Source organism: Ambystoma mexicanum, chromosome 2p (genome assembly GCF_040938575.1).
Source record: "Ambystoma mexicanum isolate Mex_15411 chromosome 2p, UKY_AmexF1_1, whole genome shotgun sequence".
In the NCBI taxonomy this organism is placed as follows: Eukaryota; Metazoa; Chordata; class Amphibia; order Caudata; family Ambystomatidae; genus Ambystoma; species Ambystoma mexicanum.
Window position 1 is genome coordinate 650,902,165 of NC_090923.1, and position 23,145 is coordinate 650,925,309.

At 47.4% G+C, this 23,145-nt stretch overlaps 1 protein-coding gene across 1 annotated transcript in view; it reads right to left on the reverse strand.

The window, feature by feature from the left end:
• BSN (bassoon presynaptic cytomatrix protein) overlaps positions 1-23,145 on the reverse strand; it is a 1,737,600-nt gene that overhangs the window by 1,536,894 nt on the left and 177,561 nt on the right. Inside the window, exon 2 of the mRNA XM_069644195.1 lies at positions 7,309-7,705. Coding sequence (XP_069500296.1) covers positions 7,309-7,705 — 397 coding nt within the window. The remainder of the gene's footprint in view (positions 1-7,308; positions 7,706-23,145) is intronic.

Here is a 23,145-nt window from a genome sequence, read left to right on the forward strand (position 1 = left end):
CATCGTCCCAGTGGGTGCCAATCGAAGGTTATAATAAGGGAGTCATTATCCAAGCCCAGCGAGAACCCTTTAGAACTGTTTTGTTTCGGTTGTGTGTAACAAAAAGCCTGGATCGTTATGGAACTGTTATTTTGAGACAACTTGACGTCTTTGGGACACTTTACATCCAGGAGAAGGGAGTCATTCTCCTGGATCAAGAGCAGAACCAGAACTTTATCATTGTTTATTGTATTTTTTTAATAATAGGTTTTTATTGTTTTTGTTTGATAGACAATAAAAATCAGATAATATAGTGCAACACATTTTTTGCAATATTCGCACTGTGTTCGCGTTTGCACTTCCCCAACTGTCCCTCCCCTCCCACCCTCAACTCCCCCCACCTGTTGCCTAAAGTACTAGTTCCTAGTCTACATTATGTGACCACACTAAACATGAGTCGACTAACGTATCTGTTGGGTTGTGTCCCCCTGGTCAGGTTCTGTGTCTGCCTGATGCAAACATAGTGTGTACCAGGGCATCCCATGCTTTGAACTCATCGCTCGTATCGGTTGCACTTAAGTCTGCCACTTTTCTCCAAGCAGCTGCCCCAGCTATCGCCCACTTTCTCAGATCCCGCCACCAGCTTTCTATGTTAGGGCCCTTGGGAGATTTCCATGCCATGGTGATTCTGCGTTTGGCTAATATATACGACAGGTCTTTCATCTTTTGCATATACTTTGTGTGAAACGACCCAAAAGGCAAGAGCCTGGGGAATGTGTATCCATTTTCAGCCCTCATTTGGTCATCCTGTCCGCCACCTCCTCACAGTATTTCCTAACTGTGGGGCAAACCCAAAACTTGTGTAGTATAGCCGCATCCGTGGCGTTGCACCTACGGCAATGTTGTTCCGTCGCACCGGGAACATGTAGGCACTCAAAGGAGTCATGTATGCTCTTGTGTGTTATAAACAGTTGTATCAATTGCAGCCTAGCTTTCCTGGACACCCTCCTGTGGTAACCCAGTATGTCCTTCCATTGTGTATCATGGAGAAGGGCCAGAGGTCCTCCTCCCATTTGCATCTCACTGCCAAACCCGTGGTGGGTCCTCCAGTCAGAAGGAGGTCATATATCCATGATATGGGGTGTCCGCCCTCTGAGATGTCGTACATGATGTCTACTATTGAGTGTTTTTCTATTATTTCACTATATGTAGGCCATCTGCGTATGATCTCCCTCTTGACAGTGCAGAATAGTAAATATTGGCCACTATGTAAGCACATATGTTGAGCTAATTCCTGGAATGGTATGAAGGAGGCATCTTGCAGAAGGTCTCCCACCGTGGCAACACCATTAGGTTCCCAATAGGAGCATATGCCCAATCACGCCTCTGTAGCAGCTGATACCATCGAGGCCAAGGGGATCTCTACTGAAAAGGGATCCTTTAACCCAAACAATGCAAGCTTTCTGTCCCAGAGTTGTACCCCTAAAGATACCAGGTGTGAGCCTTGGCAACCTCAGGTCTGCTTTTCCATAACAGTGCCTTCAGATAGAAACGTGGTACAGTAGGTTGGAGCATTTGAGTATCTGATGTAGGGTCGTCAGCTAACCAGTCTACGACAAATTGCAACTGCGCTGCAAGGTAACACAACTCGAAGTGTCGGACCCTGATCCCACCCTCTTCATAGGTTCTACGTAGGGTGCTCAGCGGTATCCCGCTTCTGCTGTTCTGCCACAGAAACCCATTGCACATAGAGTCTAGGGTCTTAAAAAAGGATTTGGTATATAGTATGGGACATTTACAAAATAATGTAGTAGCCTGGGAAGGGCTACCATTTTTAGTAGAGCTGCTCTACCCATGAGTAAGAGTGGTAGCTTTCTCCAGAACTTTATACAGTTCCTACTACCTTCTAGAGTGTTCAATGTGTTGTTAGCGTGTTCCGACGTCAGGTCACGGTACATGTTGACCCCAAGGTATCTAAACGTGGTTGCACTTCACTGTAGTGCACTGACTGGCAGCTTGTCATGCCTCATCTTGGATAGCCCTGTTAACCGGAACATGGACGATTTATCTATACCGATTGTGATCCCCGATAGCTACGCAAATAGTGCTAGGGCCTCCATAATCAATACCAAATTTTCCTCTGGATTTTGGATATATAACAACATGTCATCCGCGTACATTTAAATCAGATGATTCACTCCCGCGATGGCTATGCCTGCTGTAACATACTCTATCCTCAGGTACTGCACTATAGGTTCCATGGGTAGGATGTAAAGCAGTGGGCACAGTGGGCATCACTGTCTAGTGCCCTTTTCCAAATGCCAAGATTCTGAGATATCTCTACCTGTCTTGACCCTTGCGATTGGTTGTGTATATTTCAGCCATATCCATCTTATGTATGCCTACCCCAAGCCGAACCTGCGCAGCGTAGAGACACTCCCACCTGACGGAATCAAACGCTGTCAATGCATCAAGCGTGGCCACTGCGCACATGGGGCCTCATTCCGAGTATGGCGTTAAGGGATAGCGGCCACCGGTAACGAGACCGGTGGCGGTGATCCCTTACCGCCATACTCCGAGTTCCCTTTGCGTCCTCGCCCTTAACGCCTGCTTTGAGCAGGTGTTAAAGTCGAGGGCGCAAGGGGCCTCCAAGCCAATAACGGTGACCGTAATGAACGATCACCGTTATTTGCATCTTCCCCATTCCCATTGAGCCCTATGGGGGCTCATTTGGGAATGGGGAAGAGCCTTGGTGAATGGGGAATTACCGCCCCGCCAACCTTGGAATGGGGCGGTAATTCCGCCATCCACCAAGGCGCTGCCGGTCCGGGTACGGCGTCAACCAAGGCGTTAATAGCGCCATTGGTTAGCGCCGTACTCGGAATGAGGCCCATGGTCTCCCAGGACGCAGTGCTGTCCATAATGTGATTCAATCGCTGCAAGTTCCAGGCCACGCTTCTCCCTGGCACATATTCTGTTTGGTCTGGATGTACCAATGTGTGGATCACCCAGTTAAGCCTATTAGCCAATGTAGCCATCATAATCTTATTATCTTGGTTAAGCATGGATAGGGGCCTGTATGAGCCACACTCCATTGGGAGTTTGAGTGGCTTGAGGAGGGGTATAATGATTGATTCTCTTATGCTAAGAGGGAGGATCCCAGCTTTGTAAGAGTACGTAAATGCATTAAGGAGCAGGTGGGTGGGCCTAATTCCTCTGCAAATGCTTTGTAGAATTCTCCCATCAAACGGTCCATGCCTGGGATTTTGCCTGTCGGCAAAGATTTGTATTTTGTAATTCTTCTAGTGTAATGGGTCCAATGTTTCAATCTCTTCCTGGCTTAGTCTAGGGAGGTCAATGTCGGCTAGCACTTCTTCTATATGTGCCTGCGATACTTGGGACCTTTCCTGGTAGAGGGAGTGGTAAAAGTCCTGGAAGGTCACATTAATTACCTCTTGGGTATGACACAATTCGCCTTGTCGCGTGTTTATGAATTGGACTCCACCTGTCTTCTTTTTTATACAGCCATGGCAGCAGTCTGCTTGTTTAATCCCCATCCCTATGCTGCCTTTCGATGTATTTGGAGTAATTGTGCATGCCCAATCTCTCCCAGCATCTCAAACATTTCTGTTGTAGTGTCGTTTCCTCTGCTTCTTTATTGTTTCGACCCGCTTGGGTCTGCTGCACTTCTCTTAATTGCTCCTCTACTATAGTTAGCTCTCTACCTACCATTGCCTGAACACTGCCAGATTTGGCCTTCAGAGCCTCCCATAGAGTTCCTGCGCTGGGTACACTGCCTGTGTTATTAATGAAGTAATCTGTAATACTATCTTTGATGCAGTCCTGGAAAGGGACATCCTGCAAGGATTCACTTCTAAGCTTCCACATGGGTATTGGAGTTCTGGGGGGCACATACTGCCATAGCAGTCAGAGGGGGGCGTGATCTGATTTTCAGCCAGTGTGAAGTTGCCCGCCTGTTCCTGGCCAAAAAAAAAAAATGATCTTGCCTGGTGTGGACGGCATGTGGTGCACAGAAGTGAGAGTAGTGCCTGGAGTCTGGGTGGAGTGTCCTCCATATGTCTATCAAATCGAATGAAGTCAGTAGTGTCTGCAGGGAGCTAGCGGGTGGAGTTTGTGAGATTTGATGCCTGATCCGTCTAATATTGGGTTCAGAGTATAATTAAAGTCATCCCCATATAATGTTTCTATTTCTGTAGGGGCTGAGTGTTGAGTATAGTGTTTGGAAGAACGTGGCAGTATTCTGATTGGGAGCATAGATATTCATCAGGAATGTGTCTACTTTTTCTAAGAGGCCCCGTACTAGCACCATTCTGCCTTGGTTATCGGTTTTAATGCGAGTGACGTTGAACAGTACCACTGGCGATATCCATATCAAGACCCCTCGGGCGTATGCAGAGTATGGGGAGCCGATCACTCGTCCGCTCCATTTACGGGCTAACAGTGTTGTTTCTCGGCCGTTAAATATGTTTCTTTTAGCAAGGCAATGTCTATTTTGCATCTTCTCAGATATGAATACACTATATTCCTTTTCACATAATCATTCAAACCCCTAACATTCCAAGTGAGTACATTTACGGCGCCAGCCATGAGCATGTATTAGGCACAAAGGGGACACATACATCACTCCAGTTCAGTGATTCCCTCCATAACCCAGTCCACAACCCACGCAGAGTGTTCTCACTACAGTTCAAGTCAGTAACCAGTACAGGCAAAACGTAACCTCCCATAACTTCCCCAACTCCCCAAAATGAAAAATAATCGCCCAGCCTTAATGCTCATGCTCGGGCATGTCCGCTTCTCGCGTCCACCTCCAGAGTCTAAATCAGAGGTTTCTACGCAGCAGGTGGGCACAAAAACAAGCACCCCTAAAAGAGAGACCTTGGGGATGTATGGTACCAGCCATCCTGAGTTTGTGCACAACACATGGATGTCTTGTTCAGTCCATGCCGTAAGACCCACCACCCAGTATGAAGAAAGGAGACAAGAGAAAGGACCAGGTTCTAGTATAACGGACCACCAAGTTAGCGACCCGCTTGTCCTGGGGTGTTCAACTGGCGTCCAGTTCCTGATTAATTAAGCAGAACAGATGTGACAGACAGTGACTCCCCGACTATCCTTTGTTAGCCGTCACTTCAGCGGTTCTCTTGTGCTTAAGTCGGGCGTCTTCGCCTTCCCTGTCAGGGCATAGTCTTTCCTTATCCATCCAAGCCTGTACTTCTTCTGGGAGTTCAAAGAACAGGGCTCGATTGGTATATAGGACCTTCAGGCGAGCAGGGTAGATCAACATATATTTTAGGCCAGCCGTCCTCAGCCTCGCCTCCGCTGCTGAGAATTATGCTCTGCTCTTCTGTAACTGGAAGGTGCAGTCAGGGTAGATCGCTAATTCTGTTGAAGCTCTTCGTTGTGTTCCCCTTGTCTGCAGTAGGAAAGGATCTTTTCTCTGTCTTTGTAGTTCAGGACCTTCGCGATTATAGATTTGGGGGGCACCCGGGGGCAGACGTCTGGTGAGGGCTCTATGTGCCCTTTCTATTGTGAAACCGTGTGACAGGTTCCCCGGCCCAATTTCCTGTAAAAACATATTTACCACGTATGCAGTGGGGTCCTCTCCTTCCGGCAGACCTACTATGCTGACATTGTTTCTATGTTCTCTGTCTTCCGCATTCCCCACCCTGTTTTCCAGTAAACTGACCTTCTGTTGCACGATATGCACATTGGCGTGCATTCGCAAAGTTTATCAGAATTTTCTTTTGTTTGACTTTCCAAGCTCGTTGTGCGCTCTGCTAGGTTCCTGACATCCTGACGCAAAAGACCACATCTACTTTCACTGCTTCAATTTGGGTGCCCAGTGTGGTATTTAAATCTGCTATAACCTGCATCACTTGATCATGCATCTCTCTGGTGTTCCCTTCCTTCGCCCGTGGCAAAGCCATCCCCCCCGCAGGAGTCTGCTGTGGGTTTCTGTCGTAGTTGTCCAATGTGGTTCGATATGCCTTCAGCTTGGCAGCTTTAGGAGACATCCAGTCAACAGAAACACTACTGTGGTTTGCCAAGAGAATTATCAACCTGATGCCTCCCAGGAAGCCTGTAGGCTATTGCATGAGTCTTGCTTTGCAGGTGTCTTATCTGGTGTGCTAGAATCCAGTATAACAGCCTGTTGTGTGAGTGTGGGGGCAGTTTTTAGTTTGTATACTCCTTCAACCTCAATCTTTTTATATTGCACATCAAATGCTGCAGCTCCACGCCAAGTCTTGCTCACCCTCACAAGGGTGGGTACTGTCCTTAATGGTGGCAAGCTCGCAGTCACAACTGGATCCACTATGCGTTAACGTAGTTTGAATATGCTGGGTAGCTTGGGTCTCCAAATACGTTGCTCGGCGGGAGTTCGCAGCTTCCCCTAATCAGACCGGGCGTTCACATGAGGTGCTGGGCGCGCAAGAGGGAGGTGAGATCCCTCTCCCCTCCGCTCTATGGCACTGCGGTACACAGTGTTCCTGGGGGCCGTCGGAGCCTCTCTTGTGTGCCGGGTGGGCGTCAGCGAGCACAGCTCGCAGCCCGATCTTATCAGGAGCCGTGTGCCAGCGCGGGCACTGCTCACTCACCGCTGAGTGCACAGAGCACTTTCGCAGCCCAGGGGCAGCCTCTTCTTTCATCCGCAGCCTCTCTGTGCACGTACCAGAGCCTTGCACTGGTCACTCGGCAGCGCGACCGCAGCTAACGTTCTCTTTCAGTCGAGGTCGCCATCTTGGATTCACACTCGCAGATATACGTTGGGGTTCCCTGGTACTGTTACTGATGTTCCGCAGGGGCATCTACTCAGGAATCTCCTCTGCACTCTCCTGGGATATTCAGTTCAAGTTGCCTGTAATTTCAGTCCGCATGTATTCAGCGAACCGGATCTTTTGGTCGGATCAGGTGGGAGCTGTTATGAGAGGTGACTCACTCCATGGCTGTCGACCACGCCTCATTATTGTTTATTGGAGTGACAGAGATAGCGTAGGAGCTTTTTGACTAGGATGGTGCCTTTTGATTTGGACTAACACGGACCTCCTGACGAGCACTGAGTTTGTTTAGCTTAGGTAGGGAAATCCATTAGAGTTAAAGACAGATAGGTTTATTTTTCTTTTGAATAAATATCTACAACAATCACCATGTCACCACTTGGTCATTCTCTTCATTTCTTGTCGCCACAGTAAACAATTATTTATCCAGTTGAACATTCTGTAGGTCTTTCCCATCCATTAATACAACAACAGGGTGTATCATATAAAGTCATACAATTTTTTAAAAAGTAATGTGAATAATAGCTACCTCAGTAAGATGAGGATTGGGGTTGAATCCACATTGGTTGCAGACCTCGTTGCGACACTGGGTACACCTGTTGAAGTTTGGCTGATTTGGAGAGGAGGTGAGATCGGTTGTGTTGCATATTGGGCAAACAGTACTGCTGGGCATAGGTGCAATTTGTGGAACAGAGTATGGAGAGGTGGGCGTTGTCCCTCTGTCAGGAGAAGCAGAAGGAGAACGTCCTGATCTCTGTATCTTATCCACATGCAGGCTTCTTCTGGGACTATCTGCCTGTTGACTGGAGGGTACATGGCTCTTCATCTCCTTTGTGCTTTCATTGCTTGAAGTAGACTGCTTGAAAGCGTGGGGCACTGATCTTTGTCCGGCTAGGCGCTCAGTATGATCCAGTCGTCCAGGGGCACTGAAAAAAATCACAAATTTGACAAGTGCTTTATAAAAATATGAACACAACTGACCACAAACAGGTATGCAGTTCAACATCAGATTGTATCAGTCATATAGGTGTTATAGATGTTATCTAATACTTTGCCCTGAAGTGTATTTTAAAATTGATATAGGTGTTCATAAATAATAGGATTTCAATACAATGTGTAAGCAGCAATTCTTGTAAAGTAAATTTGCTCTGAAAAAAGTTCAATATTGTAATATTAAAGTAAAGCCTACGAACCACCCGAACATAGTGTAAACCTGAACTTCATGGCTGCAGGGAGAAAAGAAGCAGAAGAAACGCATTCTCTGTCTACGCCTCCAGGATTGGGAAGCAGCTCCCAGTCAACACCAGACTCACTCCCTCACACTTACAGGTCTGAAATGAGTTCAAGACCCTCCTCTTCAAGGAATGCCTCCTCCTTAACTCCTAAGCCCACACCAGCTGGACAGCCACCTAGCTTGAGACTGGGGAATCTGCTCCCCCCTATTTCCTCCCCAGGTTTTTTGTAGATCATTTGCTGCCTAATTGCCCACCCCCCTGCTGTTAGCACTCTTCTCCCTTGTATTGATCCTTTGAGACCTGCTTCCCTCTCAATGTACTTCCCCCCTAAGACTTGTAAAGTGTGTTGTTGCTTCCCGAACCTATGTCTGGGCTCAAAAAATACCCTAATAATGATAATACAAAAATAATAAAGATTGAGGCTACCAGCTGATGAAGCATGCAACTGACACACCGTATTCAGCTTATTTTAACTGTACTTAACGGAGTAATGGGAGAAATCCTGCACATTAACAATTCTGAAGATTATAGTATAAATATCATAGGGGTGCGCCCCTAATTTGGAAGGCACTGCTCAATTTCAAAAAAATGTCTGAACCAGGATTGAACCCTTCGGACACTTAAAGGCTTATTATGAGTTTTGATATATGTCTGGTGAATCCAACAGCAAAATAAAACAGGTCCAAGAGGAGGATCGCAAGGGGTTGCCATTATAAATAACCTATCATAAGATCCTACCAACTTGCCACCTAACGCTGCTGCATGTGGAATTTAGAGAATCTGTAAATTCTAAACAGTGTTCATGATGCTGCCTTCCAGGTACACAACTTGATTGAGTTCATTTTCCGTTCCACATAACAAATGAAATGCGTTTGCATTATGCCCCATTTTCATGTATTTGTATGGCAGAGAGGAGTGGCAGAACGTAACTTGTGTTTCCACCGCTCCCTTCCTCTCTGCCCTACAAATACATCAGCATTTGTGCCGGCATAGCTGTGTAATGCTGCGGAAAGCTGTAGGAGGGAGCTTGACTGCGTTCAGCTGTCTCAGACTGCAGCATGCTCCACTCTATGTGGTTGTGAGCTGTAAGCGATCCCATAAGATGGCTTTCACTACTAGTAGTTGTTCTATCAACTGCCTACATTAGGAGTTCCTGCTTTGAGCTTCTATGGCCAGCATTTTGAACCTTTCCTTGAGAACCTCGACTTGATACTGAATTTTGCCTGCTGTGGCTGATTTTGCAGTGTTTTGCTTTGTCTGCAGTTACATCCTTCCAGTTACGTGTATGTATAACCTAGATTCCGCTTCATTCTTACAATACTCTTTCATCACAGACTCACATTCTTCTGCTAGTGCTGTTGCCTCTCTGTTTCACTCTACACCCACAGGTCTCACCCTCATGTCTTTTCACTCTCTCCTGTTCAGTAATCCCGCATTTGCTGAGTCATCAGCAACCTTGTCTACTAACCTGTCCTGGTTACTTTTTGCTTTGATTCTAGACTTCTATCAATATTTTGATGTGTCCGTTCTTCGTTGCCTTGAGTTCACTGATCATTCAAAATATTTGCTGAGTTGGCAGTGAACATCTTTTCTTTGCGTGTGCTTACTGCCAAGGTTGTCATAGAACACTGGCATTCAGAGTTCATGCAGCAGCTATCCTGTTCTTTTCTGCTAGTCCCCAATGTTTGTTCCTCATTCTTCGCCAATGATTTCCTCTTTCTGCTAGCATTGCTGGGTGCCGACTAAATTAGTACTAGTATACAACTTGTCTCAGTCTCCATCTAGCTTTTTGTGAATTCTGTTCCTATTCTCTGCCTATCCTTTATCTGTGCCATCTTCCTTCCAAACTGGTCCACTATTGTACCTCAGTTCCAGCTCTGAATATAGAGTCACTTTAGTTTAGTCCCCACTAGGAACAGATAGAGGAAAGACTTCTGTTGTCTCTGCCTTGTTTGTTGGAGCCTTACCCGTCTTAGTAGTTAGCCTACAGCTTTATTTTACACTGCGTACAAGTCTCTTCAGCACCTCCATGTTATAACCCTACTGTATGATGTCCCTTAAGGGTAATCTGCTGGAATTGATCCTTAGATCTTTCCCTAATCTCTCAGGCAACCACTTATCGTATTCCAGTGCACCCCTATATTTCTAATCAATTGTTCTAACCAAGTGTAATTGCTTTGCATTTTCTTTTTGCACAAAGCCAGCTCCAAACCCTGCAGTTCCTGTGGCCATCTGTCTCAACCTCAAACAGCTTCGTATGTACCCAGGTTCTGCTCTATTCTAAGTGTTACTGCCCAAATTCTCCTGAATCTGCTGAGTCTTCCTGTGACCTCTGACAGGGCCAATGCTGCCACCAGTTGCTGGGACATTAGTGCTTTTGGTGGTAATGGTATGGCAGCACTGGAGTGAGGTTCTGAGGTTGGGAATAAGGGCTGAACCTTTTGCATTTAGGTGGGTGGAGCTTCCTGGGTGCCATTGGTCAGTCAGATCTGTTCACTGACTACAGTGGTCCTGCATTACCCACAAACATTCTAAGGTTCAGGTGAACTGAGCTGAAAAGAGAAGGAGCATGTCCTCTAGCCAGCCCTTCAGCAGAAAGACCATACCCAAGCTGGTTGACTGCTAAAGCCAGGTGTGGTCATTATATATGAGGAAAATACATTTTACCACCCAATGGGCCTCATTACGAACATGGTCCATGCCGGTAAATTACCGACTCCGCCATGGAGAAAGGGGGAATTACCACCCCATTACAAGGTTGGCGGGGCGGTAATTCCCCCTTCCTCCATGGCCCTTCCCCATTCCCATTTTTGCCCCATCGGGCTCAATGGGAATGGGGAAGGCGCTAAGTACGGTGCCGCAAATTGCAGCACCGTAATTAGCATCAAGGTCCCTTTGCGGGTCCCTACTTTAACGGCTGGTCTACACCAGCCGTTAAGGTCGGGTCCCGCAAAGGGACCTCGTAATTAGGCGCTAATAGGTTAACGGCGCTGCAGCCTTTTAAGGCGCCGTTAACCCATTAGCGCCTGGGTCGTAATGAGGCCCAATGTCTCCTTATTCACAGGAAGTGAGTGAATCTGTTTGCCCAAATGTATAGTGGGTAACCTGCACAACCATTTACCAGAAGTCCTACATTACCACAATAGGGACCACAATAGGGACTGAATTAAATTTGTTTTTCATGGCTCCTCTGATTCAGCCAACTTTGGGAATTCTAAGGTTAGATCAGACTTTCATATGATGTCCACTCACACGGCAGATCTTCCAAAATTCAAACACTTCCACCATTCCTTTTTTTATTCTTTGGGACAAAAATCAGTCTATGGGCCTCATTACACGGAAGGCGGTAAGGGTTAACGGTCACCGGTAAGGGTACCGGTGACCGTTAACCCTTACCGCCTTATTACGAGGTCCCTTTGCGGGACCCGACCTTAACGGCTGGTGTAGACCAGCCGTTAAAGTTGGGACCCGCAAATGTACCTTGGTGCTAATTACGGTACCGCAATTTGCGGTACCGTAATTAGCTCCTTCCCCATTCCCATTATGCCCTATGGGGCAAAAATGGGAATGGGGAAGGACCATGGAGAAAGGGGGAATTACCGCCCCGCCAACCTTGGAATGGGGTGGTAATTCCCCTTTCCTCCATGGTGGTACCGGTATGGTACCGGCAGCAACCATGGTGCTAATAGCACCATGGTTTACCGCCTACCGTGTAATGAGGCCCTATGAAAGTTACACAAGCAGACATTGCACGATTGGCCACTTTTGACAAGTCCCACCTAATGTACTCCTTAAGTAAAACATAGATAGATGCGGTTTCAGTAGCCAGCTTTCTGTGACATATGTTTTATGAAACAGCATACAATGTTCTCTGATGTAAGTCAAAAAGCTTTTACAGCAGATTCTAAATCAAGTCGATCAAACATCTGGAAAAACATTGCAAAAATACAGTATAATTATCTATGACTGGATCCAATGGCTGATACAAAATGCATAGTCCAGGACCCTATCACAAACCCAGGTTTAGATCAGTAAGAAACCAACTATTTTGCTGAAAGGCAAACCCTTCTAGGCAGGGATTTAGGCATTTTTTGGTGATGGATGGCTCCCTACCAAAAGTAGTGTTTGCAATATTCAGACATTTGTTCTCACTTTAAGATTCCGGATCACTGATGTCAAACTATACAATGGTCATTACATCACATGAGGAGAGAAGAAAAAGTACCCAGTTTTGGGGGCATAGATCCTTAGGGGCCATAAAAAATGATGAGCAGAGAATCACAGGAACACCAGGTTTACCAATTTCAGTGACAGTGATCTACCAAACCCAGGTAAAAGCCCCCATATCTAAATGGGAAAAGGAAACCCCATCCCAGTTTCCACAGTTTCATGGGATCAGAAGTCAGAGTTCAACACCACATGACATGAAAACCAGCATGATAATGTACATATGTTTTTCCATCCTATTTCTATGAGCCTTGTGCATAGCATTTCCTATTAAGGAGTCCTGTAAATTTTAAAACGCAAACACAATGCATTTCGGAAATGTAAAGAGGTTAACTAATGTTGGTCCAGAAAGAGTTTCCAAGCATAAAACTGATCACATTTTGGCAACTGAAAATCTAACCAAAAGTAGCAGAAATCTAGCACTATCAGTAAATAACACATCTTAACTTATATTCCAACAGTACTAAAAAGAACCCAGCACGTTCCATTTTGATAATCTGTGCTTCATGTTTACTGGAACATGTAACTCTTGAGTGAATATCATCTGCTTAGCACTCCAATATTTATCAGATGCTCTTATTTTTGGAAGAAATCTCAGAAAATGTATCTTATCTTGCAAGGCTCGAAATTGCCTAGAGAAAGCTACCAGAATCTACCAGAATCTACTTTTGATTCATAGGTCAAATGTTGCCATCCAAAAATATCCATGTGATGTTAACTTGGAGTCGTTGGAAATGTGCATAAAGGAGCAATGGGATACATCTGGAAGCCACGGAATGCATAATGGGTCCTATACAACAGACAAAACGTTATAATTTTCGTCTCAAACGAAGTTAGACATACATACACTCTTTAATAGCTTCTTGTTCCCCTGGTGTACCTTTTGTTCACTGGATGATGCCCGACACCAAAGTGATGGTTTAAGCTTTCGTTCATTACATCTTTATTTCTATCTAAAAGCATGCACACACTAACACATCAGTATCTATTTTGACCTACCTTCTGCCCACCAAAAGAATGATCTGTGCCATCCAGAATTAGAAAACAAGATGCATTCTGTGTTACAAATCTCCTCCATATTCAGGGTTAGTGCTATCCGTTGTTGACTCCTACAGTCTAGGGTCTGGTTTAAACTAATGATGTTTTCCCTAAAAGCAGGCTCATTGACTAATTCAGGGACTTCCTAGCTTTTCCTACTATCAGCATTGGTTAGTGTTCTAATAGGCAATGGGTAGTACCTTGCTATTGCTATGTAAGATTCACCTGGTTTCACCCAAAACCACCATTGCCTTACACTTCCACTTCACCTGCTTACTCTCTCCTGACTCCTCCCCACCAACCGTCTGTCCCTCTGAAACCATCCTCCTTTCACTCTACCAGTCTTCTCGCACCTTACACTACCCTTTCACCACATTTGATTTTTTGCTGACATTTTACAAAGTACGAGTGTGACAATATGGTTGTCTTCTGTTTGCATGTTTTATAAACGTTGTGTGTATAATCAATGATACTTTATTGTGTTTCTTTACAACATATATTAAGTCTTGTTTATTTATATTATAACCAATTGTTTGGTATGAACATCTTGCCTATGCACTGTCATCATTTTCACCAAAAGTCAATGGAGTGAAGTGTTCTACCTTCTATTAGGCAGATGATGAGGTTCTACGGGAATTATCTCCAGTGTGATTAGAGTGCTGCTTGAGGGCGGCCAGTGCTCCAGATAAGATTTGGAAGTGAGAGTATTTTACTCCCTATTTTTTAAAGTTTGGAGTAAACTGATTTTTTAGGGAGTAAAAATGCAAGCTTAATTCCCAATGAGAGTATCCTCCAGTCAGTCAGTTAAAATAGTAATGCCTGTGGTACTATGTCCACTACTGGCCCAAACTTGTTGTGAGGGCGAACGCAGGGGTGCAAGACTCTACATTTTCCTATTTTCTGTTGGGAGTATTTCTACTCGCTATTTTTATTTATCTGTAGGGCTGTAGATGCAAAAAGACTCTATAAATATTTGGAAGCCCAACATTATCATAGTTGGAAAAATGACTCCTAAATGTAACTGTAACTTGGGAGAACACAAAGTTGAGGTGGCCACAGATTATTTTCTTAGTTTCGCCACAAATCTTGATCAGTGCACAGGAAATATTTAGTTTTGAAATTTAAGCAGGAGCCAGGAGTATATTTTGGTCTAAGAATACAGAAGCCACTGTGGTGAGTAAATTGAAGTTAATCCCGTGTCTTATCTATACTCTTGGTGAATTACCAAACAAGACCATACAGAGGGAGAGGTAGACCTATGCTGATCTATGCAAAGAGGTTCTGCATTACTGCTTGGACAAACTAAGCATTGGTCCAAGAACTATTTGATTTTGTTGTATTTTACTGTGATGTGGTTTAAAATAAACCTTACACAAAACAGTTCATAACATACATTTATATTATCTTTACAAGAAATCTTAAAATCATGTCAATTCATCCAGACGTTCCTGTAAAAAATGATATAGTGCAATAATCAATTACACATTCGCCCCACCCCCTACATTAATCTAGACCAAAACAAATTCCTAGAATAGTCACAGTTAAAACATTCCAATTCTTTTTCAAAACATCTTGTTCTAGAGGAAATGAAATATGGACAGTCCATAACCAAGTGCCAGAGAGTTTCACTAAAATCTATAGTTGTGCAAAATCGGCAGGCCATCAATGTGCCTTGTGCGGAGTTTGGTACCCAATGCTTTGTCCGTTCCGTTGTCAGAAACTGATTTAATCTAAATCGCATACATAAGGCCCGTACTTTATTGCAAGAGAAACAAACTAAATACAAAGGAAAGGAAGTCCAAGAACTTGTATCCAGGCAGCAAGGCTTACAAAATCTGTGAGAGCCACAAAGCCACCTGGGCACTTGTCTCTGAAACACAACTGAAGCTGCTTTCGCTCTCACTGCATTCACATGAAGCCCCCTACAAAGGGTTACATTTATTGCACTGATACCACTCTGTGATACACAAGATGATCCATCTGGCAATAGTTGATTAAGAAGCAAGATGCCTTGAATTGACCCACTGCCACACACAGAGTCGTTCAGAGGGCCATAAGGACTGAGTCTGAGTATGGGATTGGAAAGGGAGAAAGAAAGATCCTCGAAATGTCTATAGGCGCGTGTGCCTGAGACGCATGTATGGCAAGAATCAAGGGCTAAACCAGCACTTGACAATTCAGACATTAAGGCTCTTCACATACACCACACAGTTCCAGTTTCCCTGTGAAAGAGCAGACCTGATGTATGCCGGCACAATCGTTTGAACTTCTTGAGGGGAAGTAAAAGATTGAAATAAGAAATGTCTAGCACGATGCATAGTCCTGCCTGGTTTTCCACAAAATCCAGGAAAAGGAGCTCAATGCTCTGTGGTCTGTGGTCTGGAGGAACCTTCTCCACCGCCCGGAAGATCAAAATCTTCTGTAACTACTACGAGAGGGCAAGGGAGTGAAACAGGAAAAAAAAGGGAGGTTAGGAAGGACTGGGGAAAGGCACACGCAACCCAAAGCCCCACATGGCCACTGAGAGTACCAAGGGGGCTGATTTCTCTTCCCTTCAAGAAGAAGGGAATTCCTCTCTCTCAATTGATTGGAATGGGGCAGACAGGCCCTTGATTGCTTAGGCATGGAGTTGCTCGCAATGGAAAAGGAGCCCTGAAAAAGGTTTGTTGACAGATAGGAAGAAAGCAATACAATTACTGACAGAGGTTGGATTCGAGGCAAGGGGACACAACTCTGCACAAGCAGGGAGTGCAGATGGAGAGAAAGCTGCACAAACAGCAGGAGAAGGAGGATAGAATGCTGAGCAAGTCGGCGCAACATAGGAGAGTCACAAGCAAAAGCAGGTTCTCTAAGACAGCTTTCCAAAACTGGTAGGCTATAATAGCAGATAGGATTCAGGAAACTATACAAAGCACCTACAGAAGAACAAGTTACTTTCTTACCTGGTAACGTTCTTTCGATGGGATGGTCTGACGACGTATTCCATATCTATGACAGGTAATCACCACAGCTGTGCTGCTTCGGAAACTTTTTTCGGCGTCTGCGTCCTGAGTCGATGACGTCGATGCGCCGTCGTCAAGGACCTCCTCCGACGTCATCCGATGTGATAAGTCGGACGCACGACGCCCGTAGCCTCAGTTGTAGTTTTTTTCCTCCAGAACGTGTGACAGTAGTCCACTGCCAGTCAGACCCAAAGCCTTGCAGAGTGTAAGCTGCAATCGCAAAAGAAATTCTGCAGCGGGGAAGGCAGGGAGGGAGCGATATGGAATACGTCGTCGGACCATCCCATGAACACCCCTCTGCAGGGCAGTAGATGCAGCCATACCCCTGGTAGAATGGGCCCGCAAGCCAGCCGGTGGGTCCTTACCTGCCAAGCGGTAACACTCTGAGATGGCCAAAATAATCCAGCGAGACAAAGTCTGTTTCGTCACAGCTTGTCCCAAACGCTTTCCAGCGTAACCAATAAAGAGTTGATCATCCACTCTGACCCGGGACATGTGTGAAACATAAAAGCTTAAAGCTCTCCTAGGATCAAGCCCATTGAGCCTCTCCTCTTCCTTACCAAGATGTGGAGGAGGATAGAACGCCGGAAGAACAACCTTCTGGCTCAAATGAAATTCCGAAACCACCTTCGGAAGAAAAGAAGGACAAACTCTAAGGACAACCCTGTCCTTGTGAAATACAGTGAAGGGTGGCTTAACTGAAAGTGCCTGTAACTCACTCACTCTGCGAGCGGAAGTAACCGCAACTAGAAACACAGTTTTCAGAGTTAACAGCCTCAAAGGGCAAGAAAGCAAAGGCTCAAACGGAGCACCCATAAGAAACTTAAGAACAAGGTTTAAATCCCAACCGGGCACCAGGAAAGGTGACGGAGGGAACACATTAGTGAGCCCTTTCAGAAACTGTGAAATTAAAGGGATTTTAAAGTAGGAACACTCTTCAGACGAGCGCTTAAAGATGGACAGCGCCACCAGGTAACCTTTAATGGTACCCACTTGCAACCCCCTGTGGGCCAAAGAAAGTAAAAAGGACAGAACCATGGGGATGTCACATGCAAAAGGATCCACATTCTGAACTCCGCACCAGTCGCAGAATTTACGCCAACGGTACAGAGATTTTGTTGCTGGCCTTCGGGCCGAGAGCAACACCTCCATCACGTCTTCAGGGAGGTCCCAATCCTTATACCTCAACCTTTCAGAAGCCAAGCGTGAAGGTTGAGGGATCTGACCTCTGGATGGAGAACCTGACCCCCAGCCCGTGAGAGCAGATCGTCTCGGTAGGGAAGAGGACGTGGAGGACAGATGGAGAGACCTTCCGGGTACCACGTCCTCCGAGCCCACGCCGGAGCAATGAGGATCATCCGGGAACCGAACTTCCGTAACCTCCGCAGCACTTGCGGGATGACGGGGACTGGAGGAAACGCGTAGCAGTGGGAATGACCACTCCACCACGAACGCGTCTCCTAAGGCTCCTTTTGGAGGAAATTCCCGTGAGCAGAACCTCTCGCACTTCCGGTTGACACTGGAGGCGAAGAGATCCACTTGAGGCGTCCCCCAAAGGGCTATGATCTCCAGGAGAATCTCCTGAGCCAACTCCCACTCGTGAGAGATCGTGCTCTGCCGTCACGTTTTCGTCTCCGGCCAGATGAACTGCCGAGATCGAAACTTCCTGCTGGATGGCCCAGAACTCGAGCTGCATCGCCTCCCTGCACAGAGGAAGTGACCCTGCCCCCCCCCTTTTTGTTGAGGTAGTGCATGGCCACTGTGTTGTCCGTCAGGATCAGGATATTCTTTCCTCGCAGTCGGCAGAAAAGCCTTCAGGGCTAGCCTGATGGCCCTCAGCTCCAACAGATTGATATGGAGTCTGGACTCCGACAGAGACCAACGACCGCTGACTGTCAGCTCGTTGGCATGAGCTCCCCATCCCGTGAGGGATGCATCTGTCACGATCGTCACCTCCGGCCAGGGAAGCCAAAACGGAGCCCCCTTCCTCAAGTTGCCTTCGACGGCCCACCACAGAAGGTCCTGGGCGACCGAGGGCGGCACCTGAACCAGGTCCGACATCCTGCCGGAGGACTGTGACCATTGCATCTTGAGTGCCCACTGCAAAGATCTCATCCGCAGTCGAGCCTCTGGCACCAGAAGAATGCAGGATGCCATGAGGCCGAGCAACCTCAAGAACTTGAACGCTGGGAGCGTCTGGGCATGCTGAAAGTTGTGCACCATCTGCTGAATGTGAAGAGCCCTCATCTGGGGAGGAAAACACTGCCCCAGGGAAGTGTCGAGCACTGCTCCGATGTACTTGAACCGCTGCGTTGGCGTCAAATGGGACTTCTTTAAATTGAGGGAGAAACCCAGCCTGTGAAGGGAGTGGCAGGTGACGGACAGATGATCGAGGATCTGCTCGGGAGAGCTCCCCCTGATCAACCAATCATCCAGGTAGGGGTAGACGTGAATCCCCCCTTGCCTGAGATGCGCTGCCACCACCACCATTAGCTTCGTGAATACCCTCGGGCGGAGGTCAATCCGAACGGCAGGACCCGAAATTGAAAGTGCGAGTCGCCAACCGCGAACCTCAGCTACTTCTTGTGTTGGGATGGATCGGCACATGGAAGTAAGCATCCTTGAGGTCGAGAGACACCAACCAGTCCTGAAGCTGAAGGGCCTGGAGGACTTGAGAGAGAGTAACCATCTTGAACTTGTCCTTCCTGAGGAGTTTGTTCAAACCGCGTAAGTCCATGATGGGTCTCAATCCCCCGTCTTTCTCCGAAATCAAAAAATAAGGGGAATACCATCCCTTGTTCCTCTCCGCTACAGGCACCTGTTCTATGGCGCCTTTCTCCAGCAGGGCTTGAGTTTCCTGCGCAAGGAGCGGATCCGGCTCTTCAAAGAGAGGTTCCCTGGTGGACTGTCGTGAGGCCTCTGCCGAAAGGGAAGACAGTAGCCGTGGGTTATGATCTCCAGAACCCACACATCTGAAGTAATGGCACGCCACTCTACAAGATGCTGCGCCAGCCTTCCCCCAACCGGCGAACCATGGGACCTGGCCTCATGACTGAGTGGTAGCGGCTGCGGCGTTGCCTGAGGGCAAAGAGGCAACTGCCCGAGCGGCCTTGGTACCATGGGTACCCTTTCGTCCACCTCTTGTACCCCTGCGTTGGCCTCTTTGACTGCTAGCTCCTCTCACTTTACTGAAGGATGAGTAATGGCGAAAGGAACCACCCCTCCATTGCTGTACCCTAGGATGAAAAGGCAGAGGTTGGCGAACTGCAGCGCCCAACGACTTCGCTGCAGCTTTGGAGGTCTGCAACCTCTCAAGGCTCTCGTCAGCCTTGCTGCCAAAAAGATGTTCACCGTCAAAGGGCATGTTGAGGAGCCGGGACTGCACACCAGGAGCAAACCCCGACTTCCGCAACCATGCAAACCTGCGTATCACGGTGCTCGCCACCATGGACCTGCTGATGCATTCAGCCATGTCCAAACCCGACTGAACGGACTCACACATGGCATCCTTACCATCCTGGACCATAGCAAGGAAACCATCCCGTTCGTCCCCTTTGGGAATATGTACAGCTGCTAACGCAACACAGTTCCACAGAGTGTGTGTGAAACGAGACAAGGCACATATGGAGTTGGCGGCCTGAAGCGCCATACCCCCAGAAGAAAACACTCTCTTCGCCCAGCCGTCAAAATGTTTGTCGTCCCTATCAGGAGGGATGGTAGGGTACAACGCCTGCTTTGCCGGGGCCGTGGCCGCCTTCACCACCAAACTCTCAGGAGTGGGGTGCCTGGTCAAGTAGCAGGGGTCGCTACTGGCTGGATGGTATTTTCGCGACAAGGACCTGCCTACCGCCGGGAGACTCTCCGGAGCAGTCCAAGTCGCCGCCACCCTTCTCTGTAGAGCCATATGAAACGGCAGTACCGGGTCAGTTGGGGGACCAACATCAAGGATGTCCGTGAGATCATCCTGCACAAACTCCCCTGGGGGAGCAGACCATCCCGAGTACTCGGAGACCCTAGCCATAAGGCGCCGATACAAGGAATCGGCATGAGAGCCAGGCTCAGGCCTACAAAACTCTACCTCCGGAGAGGTGTCCAGTCCACTGGCATCATGCAGTGACTGCCTCAAATCGTCAAATTGACTATGGCCCGAGACCATCTCATCTGGAAACTGACTAGGAACCAGGCCATCAGAATCCTCATCCACCTCCGAAATATATTCCAGGTGGTGAAAAGAAGGCACCCGAGAGTGCTTGCTCTTAACCAGAGCCTTTTTAGGGGGTTCCCCCGTGCCACGGGGTACCTCCGACACCCCGGCCTCGAAAGGAGAGGATCGGCGTCGACGTCGAGTAAATCGGCGTCGACGTCAGATGAAGCACCGCCAGCGTCGACACAGTCCTCGAAGCCGGAGCTCCGAGCGTGCCCTTCGACGACCTGAGCGTCGACGGCTTCGACGACTTCCACGGAGCCGGAGCCTCGAGAAAGCCTGTCGACGCCCTTGACGCCTCAGGCGTCGATGTCTTCCTCGAAGACATCACAGGTGCACACGGTCTCGAACGCGTCGAGGACCGGGACCTGAAACGGGTACGTCGAGAACGAGTCCCCTTGTCCGAACGGGACCTCTCCCGTGACTCGTGCCCACCACTCTTGCGAGCGGTGTCTCTCGACCTCTCACGGCCGACCCCACTCGGGGGCGCAGACGGCTTAGTACCCTGCGACTCGTGAATCGCCAGCATTTTCTTCCCGAAGGAAGCCCATTCCTCTGGCGTCGAACGGCTGGTGGGGTAAGCGACGTGCCGGGCAGAGTCCTCAGAAGAGGACCTGGAAGACGACCGCTGTCGGCGCTTCCAAGAATGCCTCGAACAGGCCGAGGAGTGGCGAGACCGACTCCTAGAAGGAGACCCACGAGACTTCCGACGACGACGCGGTGAGTCACCTCTCGAATCATCCGTCGAAAGCCCCGCAGACTTCGACTTCCGGGGCTTGGACACCCGACCTACCGTCAACTTCTTCTTACGTTCCCGTAAGGCTTTGGACGTGAGCGACTGGCAGTCGATACAGTCATTCGTGTCGTGGGCCTCCCCGAGGCACCAGGGGCAGGCGTCGTGCGAGTATGTCACCGACATCTTGGACCCACACTCCCCGCAGTTCTTTAAGCCCGGAACGCGGGGTCAAAGACGAAGTAGAAGACATCTTCTTACAAAGGATTTTCGCACAAAAACAAACAGGTTCGAAGAACCGAGAAGAACAGAACTCCAAAGAGTCGAGGCGTAACCGAGATTCACGAAGCAACACGTTCGCGGAAAAAATGGAACTGAGGCTACGGGCGTCGTGCGTCCTACTTATCACATCGGATGACGTCGGACGTCGGAGGAGGTCCTCAACGACGGCGCATCGACGTCATCGACGCAGGACGCAGACGCCGAAAAAAGTTTCAGAAGCAGCACAGCTGTGGTGATTACCTGTCATAGATATGGAATACGTCGGAGGACCCAATCCCCTCGGAGACCAGATTTCATTAGCAAAACCAGATCCCAAGGAACGTTTAAAGCCAATAGGCTGTGACAACAAACAGGACAGGTCACTGCTCAAATCAGCTAAAACAAGCAGGATTCAAAAGGAAAGGCAGGATCTTGAGAAAAGGGCAAAAAAACAGCCACAGAAGCATAAATCAGGCACTCCCAGTGAAGGCACTTGATAGGCAACTGCTACTGGGGAAAGTGAGCTTATAAGAGCTCTTCTAGCCCGCAACAACACAGGCTAGAGCAGATTACAGCCTAAGGCAGCTGTGCACAATCCAGCTCGCTCCACCCTTTGGTAGACTGCTGCAGTTGAGTGTAATAAATGTCTCTCCAACACTTGGCAGCCTGCTGCATGTGAATGTAAATCATGTCCCTCATCCAGCCCTTTGCATCTTGGAAAGCATATATCTAGCAGAATTAATCTACTGGATAAACCAAAAACCTGGACTGGAAAATTAAATGTGTTTGGTCAACCGTTGTCGCAAGAATGCAGATAACTTGAGGCTGAGGCATTGTGTGGATTTTAAACTGGCAGTCCTGCTGTAAACAAGTTTTTTGAATGTGTGCCTGTAGTGCCAATGGGCGCCACGTGGGTAGCATTGCATCCAATGTAAATAAATGAAAACACTCACAGCTCCCACAAACATACATTGAGGATGGAAGGCAATTAGTGAGGAAGTGAGTGAACACCTTCGTAAAGATAGCTGAGACAAGGGAATTATTCATTTGCATTCAAGGGAATTATTCAATTGTATTCGATTGTTGTGATACCTAAGGAATGTTATGTGCTCTTCTTCAGTGCATCTGGGCAGTATTAAGTATTATACAAATACAAGAATATAAAATAATAAAATATTAAGTTAGAAATTCCCTGCTGTTTTACTTATGGTAGACTTAATTTTGAAAATGACTGATTTTGTTATGTTTACCAACATCCATGGAGTTGAGCACAGAAGAGGGGCCCCAAAACAGATTTTTTGGTAATATTTAATCTTAGCAACAATGCACCTTGTTTAGCTCAAGCGCAGATGTCAAACCTGGTTAAAATATTATAATGGTCTTTTATTTCAGCGCACAGTAGAATCAAGGAAATAAATAAAGAGGTCCACTTTCACAAATGATATGGTTTTATTTGAGAAAGCTCAAAGAAGAATCCTGCATTGTCAACATTATGTCATACTTTGTAATTACCATGGTGGCGCGTCACATCGGCAATTTAGCAGCATTGTTTGATGGGTGTGTGGACTTTGTGGCTGGTGTAGCGTCTTGGATCTGGATCCTGATATAGGTTTGTTTACCTTGTCATCACGTCTGCTGCATATTATTCTACGGCTTCCCTTCAAGT